Source organism: Semicossyphus pulcher, unplaced genomic scaffold (genome assembly GCF_022749685.1).
Source record: "Semicossyphus pulcher isolate SPU_LCO1_2020_fin unplaced genomic scaffold, fSemPul1.0.p SCAF_14, whole genome shotgun sequence".
NCBI classification, from domain to species: Eukaryota; Metazoa; Chordata; class Actinopteri; order Labriformes; family Labridae; genus Semicossyphus; species Semicossyphus pulcher.
In genome coordinates, this window is record NW_027211648.1 from 18,320,348 (window position 1) to 18,330,169 (window position 9,822).

At 39.5% G+C, this 9,822-nt stretch overlaps 1 protein-coding gene across 1 annotated transcript; it reads left to right on the forward strand.

Moving 5' to 3' along the window:
• The first annotated feature begins 2,311 nt into the window (after window positions 1-2,311).
• LOC138591654 (adhesion G-protein coupled receptor G5-like) lies at window positions 2,312-9,377 on the forward strand. The gene is made up of 17 exons (XM_069662307.1): window positions 2,312-2,444; window positions 2,535-2,624; window positions 2,703-2,765; window positions 2,853-3,032; window positions 4,643-4,678; window positions 4,780-4,851; window positions 4,960-5,092; window positions 5,178-5,337; window positions 5,423-5,554; window positions 6,279-6,389; window positions 6,488-6,527; window positions 6,678-6,778; window positions 6,854-6,975; window positions 7,052-7,317; window positions 7,394-7,484; window positions 7,578-7,861; window positions 8,502-9,377. Exons 1-17 carry the CDS (start codon window positions 2,354-2,356, stop codon window positions 8,606-8,608), a joined length of 2,079 nt encoding a protein of 692 aa, XP_069518408.1. The 5' UTR covers window positions 2,312-2,353; the 3' UTR covers window positions 8,609-9,377.
• Window positions 9,378-9,822: the final 445 nt, after the last annotated feature.

Here is a 9,822-nt window from a genome sequence, read left to right on the forward strand (position 1 = left end):
GCTGGTTGAAAAATGGTTGAAATAAGGTCTTAGACATTCAGACCCGATTTCACCATGTTTTCAACCAAATTTCAACCTTGGAATCCCAGTATGTGCTCACTGGGTGATGTGAAGGTTGGAAAATCCATCAGTAAAAAAATTCTTAAATCTGGCTCAGGTTTAAACTTAAAAAAATCCGGATCAATTTACCCCAAGATGGCTCAACTTACCCACTGACTTGGATCTACTTACCCCTAACTTGGGGCAAGTTGAGCCACAGTTACACTTTTTTTGGGGAGGTCATATTTTCAGGGCCCTTCATCCTAGAAACATTTTTATAATTTCCATTGATAGGAAACATCCTAAAATACATAATTTGTTTAAGTGTACTTCTATCTAGTTATTTCTTGCCTAGAGGGCAACAAAAGTAAAAATTGGCTCATCTTACTCTTGTTAATCCACGCCTGCATCAGCATGGAAAAAACAACTGGTTTTTGTTACTGCTGTGATCTAATTTGTTTCCTTCATTTGCATTATACAAGTCTAACCTCTATGCGTCTCATTTTACTGCAAAGTATTTCTCTCCCCTGAAAACTCCCCTATTCAACAGTGTTAGGCATCATTACACATCTTACATTTTTATATTAGCTCGTTTAAGCACAAAATTGACATCAGATCACACTTAATGTTCAGTATATTGATTAAATATGTCAGCAAAAGACATCTTATGTCAATGGTTGCACCAGATAAGTACAGTTGTCTATATACACATGGTTATGTAAGTCAGCAAGCTAGCACACCTGTTTTCTCTGGAAACTTGAGGTTTTTGCCTAGAATTTATAAATAGTTTGAAATGATTGACCCACCAGATAAAGTGTGTAAGTTAGTGAGCTTAGTAATATGAGTGAGGTGCTGGTTGAAAAAGCCAGGTTATGCGTTTCCACCCGTTTAAGCCTTTATGCTAACAGGCTGCTTGGGGTAGCTAGTCTTATATTTAATCTAACATAAACAAGATAGAGACAAAGCATATTTCCTAAAACTAAAAATGTTTTGTCAGCAGCTTTAATTGTGAGCCCAAAACTACTACTGAGTCTGTTGTGTGGCTATCTCTATTTCAATCTCTATATGAGGGTACGTTTTAGCTTCTCCTTTGACTCTGAAGAGGAAGTAGCATACAAAGAAAAGATAAACTTTACAGCCAAGCCAGCCAAGTATAATTTCCATCATGAAACACATTCTCTATCTTATTTTAGCATGTTAGTACATGATTTGCTAATGAGGAGTATGCTGATATTCAAAGGAGGCCTACAGCTGCGGCTAATAAAATAAGGTGAGATAAGATAAAGAAGATAAAACATTATTAATCCTGAAGGACATTCTAGTGCCAGTTTGCTCTAAAATTACAGTACAAGATTAGAGAAATACAAAAATAACAACTCAAACATAAGTGAAATATTAAATATAAAGTGTATATGAGCTAATTTAAATAGCTGTGGTAAAGCAATGTATAGTTTTTACAACAGATTTGCTATCTTAGATAAGCATGTTAGCACGCTAACGTTTGCTAATAAAAAAGTAAACAGATATTTAAAGGTAAGACAAAAATAACAACTCAAACACAAGTGAAATATTAAATATAAAGTGTAGGCTAATTGGGCTAATTTAAATAACAGTTGTTAACTAAGTATAATTTTTACACCACATTCACTATCTTAGCTTACCATGTTAGCATGCTAATATTTGCTAAAAAGGAGTAAATAGATAATTCAAGGAGGCCTATAGCTGAGGCTAATAGAAGTGTCATTAGTCTTTGAGGTATTTGGCCCAAGACTCTGGTCCAGACTTAAATGTCTCTATAACTATGTCATGACATTTCTACGTGAATGTTTTCTGAGGATGAACCCTACTCTGTGGGTTTGAGTGAAATGTCTTGACAAAGTATTAAATGTTTTGCGATGAAATTGCTGTAATTGAACTACAAAAATGTTCAGTTCTTAACTTGACTCTAATGAATGACACAGAAGAAATGCTTTTAAAGGTACATCTTTGCTGTTTGCTGCACTTATGATAAATTAAACTCTATCTATGGGTATACTGGTTTCAGGAGCATCTGTACTCAGAGCTACACTTTATAGTCCATATCTCTACATGGCAAACTGCCAGATTGATAAAGCCATGTGTGCTGTGGACAGGGGGCACGCTTCATTTGCAAGGTAAATAAGACAGAAGGAACATCAGTGGTTAACCTTCAAAACTTTCACTGTGGAGGGTGACCATGCAGGAAATGACTACACTCTATGTACACTGAAGAAATAGAGATGCATCTTTAGCTTATGGTCATATAGCTTAGTCCACATTATCCCCACTCCTCAGGATGATGGAAAGAAAGCAGAGCTGGATGCTTGTAGTGGAGATAATCCTGTTCTCTGGGATGTTCCTCAAGAACAACACATGTCAGCGCAAAGGTAAGTACATTTAACAAAAAGAGTTCTGGATTTCTCAACATAATTTAGCAGCGGTAAAATATTAACATGTTCTGGTCATGTTGATTTCAGTTTTTACAGACACGAATGAGCCCTGCCCTGGAAATGTTTTGTTAATCAGCGCCAAAAAGACAATTAGTACAACCTATTATTTTCCATCAGGTAAGCTTGACAACGCTGTGAGAGAACATTTATTTCAGTTGAAATTCGGAGTGAAATGTTGTTTCTTATACATTTCAGATGTTGTCGAGGTCAATGGAAGAAAACTGTGTTTCAATATCAGGACAGAGAGAGGACAGAAAGGTACAGCTGGCTTACACTAGAATTAACTGTATAGTTACTTCTCCTGGTCATTTAATGAACTTTAATGTTGTGGTTTGTGTTTTTTAGACTGCTGCAACCACACAGAATTCAACTGCAACTTTGAGATAAGTTACAACAACAAAAATGATCGTGTCAGCAACCTAAGTTTGAGTGAAGAGATTCTGTCCAAGCAAGATATTGTACTGATGGAACAACCAGAACAGAAATACAAATGTATGCCATCCAAGGTCTACAACAAAAGATCAGGTATTGCTGACAGCCCCATCGTGATGTGAACATCTATGTTTAGACATATTCAGACTGATTCAATCCAGTCTCTCTTGTTTGTTTTTTTTAAACTGACACTACCCTTGTTACTGCATATCGACACCCTCTTAAAATAATGGCCTAAGTCATTTTTTCAAGTTTTTCAGAAATCACAAATAACTGAACCAAATACTGAATATATGATATTTAATAATAATTTCACTCAAAAAGTTTTTGACAATAGATGACTATTGACATACTGATAACAATGTTTGTTAATTATGTAACATAAGACAAATAAATGACTTCGGCAAATTTTTGAACATGCCTTTGTGACTTAAGCGATTTTAAACCTTAAACTCTGTCAACAATAAAGCATAACTAACAAACTAACTAAACATAATGCTGAGGAGGCATGTGCTCCTCACTTCTCCCTCCAGCTCTTCTTTGCTGGCTTCTTGAGTGATGCCTATAAATGTGGCAAATTGTCAAAGAAGTGATGACACTCGACGGGCATGACTTGTTTCATTGACTGGAGGTCCTGGAGCTTCCTCTCCTTGATTGGCAGAGCACATGGAAACATTCTTATCCATGCTATCGGCTATCGGAAATGATTTGGGCACAAGGGACGTTATTGATGACGTAGCGATCAAAACGATCGATCGTTACCAAATGACATCATCTTTTATAAACTTTATAAACTGCGACAATCAATATATTTGCAGTAGGAACGTACGGAGTTAGATAGACAATATCTCCTCATTTCAGTATAATATTGTGCAGCTCGCTGGAGGGAGATCGCCAGGGAGCTGAAAGTTTGATACTGAGCGCACAGCTGATTTAGGCACGTGGATTGTTAACATTGCGTATTAGAACTGCACATGTATGCCGATGTCAGCGATGCGGTCCTTTGTAATACTTATAGTTGTAGTTATACACATAATTTCTAGCTGTTAGATTACAATACGGTGTATTCAAATCTCTCTTAATTAGATCATGTAACGTGGAAAAAATTAGACAAAAACTGTAGATGAAATATTGTTTGAAAAGACAGAAAAGAGTTAACAGAAAGCCTGTCACTTGTAACAGCCACAGATTCTGGAGACTTTCCACTCTTTGCTAAATGCTAGCTTCATGGACTTAGCTATTTTGCTGACTAAAAAGACTGAATAAAAAGACTAAATAACTGTGCAATATTTATAGCCTAGCCTATATTATAGTAAACCTCATCGATTACCAATAGGGGACGAGCCCTGAATCATGGAAATATCTTCAGTGGCTAGGTAGATTTTCGTTCTTCTTGAAGCAGCCACCGTCTTCAAAAGCTTGTAAAATTGCCTCAGTCACCCTCTTGACATAGGCCATTATACTACAGTGGTAGAATTGCATGATCTGTTAAACTGAGAAAGTTGATGATTTTACCAGAGGTGGCCAGCATCATGAGGAGATGATTTAGGCAAAGAAATCATTTTTGTCAAAAAATGACTTAGGCCATTATTTTAGGCAGGTGACGATATACACAACTGTAGCGAGAGATTGCCCCCTATTGGTCGAAAAACATTTTACATCAACATTTAAATCATTTTTCCAACCCTTTTACTCTGTTTCAGTTTCCCTTCTTCACCTTCACGACTGCTTAGACATAGGTAAAATCACAAATCTACCAGCTCTTATTTATGAGCACACACTACAAAGAAGTGGTGGCACAATTAACAGTCTAATTATGTGGTGTTGTCATATGTTTAAGGTGGCGAAAATAACATTAGATTCAGCAAAAACAGGCTCTGTGGGAAACAGTATGACGAGGAAGCTGGCGGAGGTATTATTTTTTGTTTGTTCGGTTATATTATTTAAATCAAAAGACTATTGTAGGGGAAATCATGTTCAGTGTGTGAGAGTTTATGTGTGTTTTTATGTACGGGTTTAGAAAAAATCTACAAATTCACCTTTGATGAGAATCAAAAGTGTGGGCCATATAAACCACCTAAGCCAGAACTGTGTCCTGACCTGCCCTCTGAGAGAGATAATGGTACTACTGGTACCACCCTGGAAACTGCATTGTAAGTGTCGGCACTGTGATGTTGAAATAAATCCTTTTTCAAATTTTTTCAACTGAAGTTTCCTTGCTTTGTTTTCCCATTACAGAAATATGATACATAAGCTGTTCTCACTGGTGGAACAGTTTGCAGCCAGCAATTGCGGGACAGCAAACATTAAAAGAGGAGAAATCAGAGGGATGATCACAAAGCTCCCGCCCAAAAACCAAACCAACATCAACTTTGGCGTGACAGCAAGTGGTATCTCTGTATGTAGCTGATTCAAAAGTAAAGAAGAATATAAATAAAGGTTTCCCTTGATTTCAGATCATCTTTCTTCATCTTGTGTTGTAGATTCTTGGAGATGAAACTGATTCAGTGACAGGGTTGTCACGACTGATGTGCATCCCTAAAGAGGCCAGTGAAATGGCAGTAAAAAGAAATGGGTCATTTGCCGCACTCTTACTTATTCCACAAGTATATCAGGTAAAAATAAAGACCTAATTACAGATAAATTCTCTGATAACTTTAAAGTGGCAATCTCGAAGATCTCAGTTTTGTTCTCTTTGGCGGCACCTATGGCGATAAGCAGTAAATGCGGGAGCACACTTCCCAGATATCCAAACAGTGTCGCATGTGTGACGTCCACGGTTGGCTCCGGTTGACGGTCGCTTTCCTTTTCAGACGGTTTGCCTTCAACTGAGCGTTTCTTTTTCTATGGATTTTCATTTATTTTCAAAGTTGCATCTGGGCGTCTGTGGCGACATTCGCGGAAAAAATCCCAAGCGGCGCCCCGTTAGTGACGCATTTTCCATCACCCAGCAGTGGTTGGTCGACCAGAGAGGGTAGGCTGAGCTGAGCGGCTGCTTTTCTGGTCTCTGCAAGTGTTGCGAGTAAACAGTAATCTACTATGGCTGAAGAAACAAAGAAAAGATCGATGACTACAGATACAACTTCAAAAAGTAAAGAAAATTTGACGCTCAGATGAAGGCGAACAGTCTAAAAAGGAAAGAGACTGTCAGCGAGGAAAATCAAGAGTTACAACTGGAGCCAACTGTGGATGTACGCTCCCACAATTGCCTTTTATTGCCATAAGGTGCCGCCAAAGAGACCAAAACTGAGAACTTCGAGATTATATCTTTAACATAAACATAATGATTATGTACTTATATCAATTTCATAACTGTAAATAGTATTCCTTTCCCAACAGGATGATCCTAGCAGCTCTTTTCTCAACCATGAGGCTGTTGGAATTGAAATGGGAGCAGAAATATCCAATCTCTCACAAACCATTGACATCCAGTTCGGAAATGTGGATAAGGTATAGGACACAGCAGCTCAAATACATATTTTATGGGTTCATAATAATGATTTATAGAACCAATGAGTACTGATTTTTTGGTTTTCACTGTTAAACAGAATGGAAATATCGCCTCTTGCGTGTCATGGAATGGCAAAGGTACTGTTAAATTATTCTCTTGATGCATCAAAGCTGCGTTTATCAACAACAATTAAAAGTGTGTGACAGGAGGACAAACTCTGTGTAGTTGTTTATGTTATAAAACAAAAACATATTTTTTTAAAAGTACAGTGACCTTGTCCTTTGCAGGTAAAGATCCTGTCTGGATCAAAGATGGCTGCCACACGAACGAGACCAATGGCAGCATCACGTGCCAGTGCTCTCATCTGACATTTTTTGCAGTTCTCTTGGTAGGACAACGTTCTTATAAGTAATTCCAGTTCTGTCATTTGACACATAATCTAACACGTCCTCCTTTAAATCAGTCACCTCCACCTGGAAACATAAGCTCCTCAGATTTGACCTCGCTGACCTACATCACAAGGACTGGCTGCGGCCTGTCCATGTTTTTCTTGGTGGTGGCCATCTTTATGCACTGTCTCATCAGGTACGATTACAGGCTTTTTTGACTTTGAATTACCTCCTAAATACGCTTACTGACACAAAGCTGACTCACTCTACAGGAAAGGGAAAGCAAGCCAAGCCACTCAGATCCTGATGAACCTCTTGTTCGCCATGTTCACCCTCAACCTGACCTTCCTGGTAAACGACAAAATCGCAGACTTGAGGATCTTCGGCGCGTGTGTGGCGATCGCAGCGTTTATGCACTACATTATGTTGGCCACTATTACCTGGTTTTTCATGGAGGCATTACACCTGTACTTTAGTCTATGGACGCGATCATCTGAAATTAAACATTACATGGTGAAGATGTGCGTCACAGGATGGGGTAAGAGAACCGAACATCACTGAATTAATAAGACAGAAGCACAGATATATTCACACTCAGCTGTCTTTCTCTTTAGTCACACCGGCTGTGGTTGTGATTCCTTTTCTCGCCTTTGGGAAATATGATTACTTGGATATTTCTGCCGATGATGGGACGTCTGCTAAAATGTAAGCATTTAAGCTTTTAATTCCCGAAAGTCTGAAACACAAAAAGATACGGGTGTCACTGAGCGGATTGTTGTTTTCGCTCTTGATTTTCAGGTGCTGGATCCCTGACGTTGCCGTCCACCAGGGAGTCAACGTTGGTTATTACGCCCTAGTGTTCATCGTCACCATCAGCATATTCATCTTAACTTTGCGGCAGATTTTTCTCCTGAAGCCAACACAGGGGAAAGCTGGGGACGTCGGCTCCATCAAGACAAACTCTGTCTCCATTCTGGGCCTGATCCTGCTGCTCGGCATCACCTGGGGGTTTGCTTTCTTCAGCCATGGACCTCTGCTCATCCCCTCCTACTACATCTTCAGCATCCTCAACTCCTTTCAAGGTACACGCCAAACGAACACACTAAAACTGTTAATTTACTTCGTGTTAGGGGAACTGCATGTAACTAAAGCAGTAGTTTAGCTACATTTTGCAGTAGCTTACTGCTTGTTTAACTACAATCGCTTTGTGATTCAAGAAGTTCCCCACTTATTGTGTAGCTAACAACTAAAACTATTAGAACTACAAACAACTATGGGCCATTAAACAACAGGAAGCGACAGGTTAAATGTGTTTTCTTTACAGTTGTAGTCAGGTAATACAAAATCCATACTTATTTACAACATAAATATAACATGACTTGCCGTTTTGTCCCGGAGCATAGCATTGCGCCGGAAAGGGGGTGTTTGTGTTCCCATCAATGCCAATTGGAGCTAAGGCGATAATTACCCGGGTCTACTGCAGAGTCATTTGAGGTCCCAGGTCTGAATGCCGACTGTTAGCTTTCCCACTAAGCAAAAAAGCCAGGTGTTAGCGGGTTCAGCCCTGACTTCTTCCAGTGTAAAGTAATTGTTAGTTTGAATTGTTAATTAGACTTTAAAAGAAGCTTTCCCAACCCTGGATTTACCTTTCATGAAGACAAAATGTCTTGATATTCTAAGAATGTTATCATGTTTGTAACCTTTGTATCCCTGTCTTCGCAGGTTTCTTTCTCTTCATCTACTATTACAAGTCCAGCAAGGTTGTTGCAGAGACCAGCGTCACAGTCAGCAGCAGCAGCAGCACAGCTATATCCAACACATATGCTTAATCTCTGTATAAATGAAGTACAGTGCATGCTTTTAAAGAGGGGACAGAAAGTTACCTCTGCATGATATCATTATGCCACAAGAGGGCAGCATTTAATCAAAGTAGTCACGTAGATTCTTCATTACAGCAGACTCTCCTGCCTTGTGCTTCTGACTGAATGACTGCCATGACCCGATTCGGCTAATCTGGATTACCTTCATTGAGAAAATTTCTCAGACTCTGGCAGAGGAGATGTCGTAACCTCCTGGAAGTCGTTTGTGCGGATGACTCTGCATTTCAGCAGAAGCCCTGCCTGAGTCACTGTGAAACCTGCAGAGACGGTTGTGATTCACTCAGAACGCATCACAGAGCTCGTAAATTAAAGCTTCGTCATGTGCAGGAATGCAGAGCGTAATTGTTTATGCGGGAAAATATTTCGTCTTTATGACTGAGGTGGCTGTCATGTGGAGCGATGAAGGCGGAAAAAAAAAACAAGGTGAAGGGAAGTTTTGTCTCTCACATGCTTTACTGTTGGATCGGAGCTGAACAGCTAGCGCTTTGCGTGCCTGCAGATAATTAGAGTGTGCCTACAGAGAGCAGTATCCACCGTGAGGGGAGCCTTAAATGGCTAACAAGGAATGAGCTCATGGCTACCTATAGTGATAAGAGGCCTGAGGGCAAATATGTTGCAACTAATGTCTGAAATATGACTGTATTTATCTAACATTTATATCCATTAAGTGTATCTAACTGCATTTTTTAAGCTATTATCCAATCTGATATGATTATGATCTGAGCATTTTTTGCAGGAATAAAGAAATAAAGCATCTTAAACGGACTTCAGAGTGATCTTTCCGTATGCAGCGGCCTGGCCGTGTAGCGCTGGGGAGTGACATTCAAAGAGCAAAGCCTGTTTATTTATCTATGACTGATTAATCTTCTAAATGACCGCAGCGTGCCAGCCGAAAAACCAGCGTAATTACTGCCATACACATCTGATCTGTGTGGCCCCCCAAAAAAGGCCATTCATGCGGAGCACAGCGGGCCTCTGTGATGTACCTGTGTGTGTCCGTACGGTACAGTTCCCCTCGGTAAGCCGCAGCCGAGTCCTCATGTGAGATTAGCATGCAAACTGTGATTACAAGTCACAGAAGTGTGGTAAATGAGAGGAGCAGAGTCTGCAGAGTGAATGTCGGTTTAAAGGAGTAGAGATTTGACAGCCCAGCATATGGACTT

Excerpts from the sequence above, each read along its gene's own strand:
- LOC138591654 (XM_069662307.1), top strand. The coding sequence starts at position 2,354 with ATGATGGAAAGAAAGCAGAGCTGGATGCTTGTAGTGGAGATAATCCTG. Across the intron at positions 5,093-5,177 it reads ACCACCCTGGAAACTGCATT|AAATATGATACATAAGCTGT; the intron begins GTAAGTGTCGGC and ends TTCCCATTACAG. Across the intron at positions 6,390-6,487 it reads AGTTCGGAAATGTGGATAAG|AATGGAAATATCGCCTCTTG; the intron begins GTATAGGACACA and ends ACTGTTAAACAG.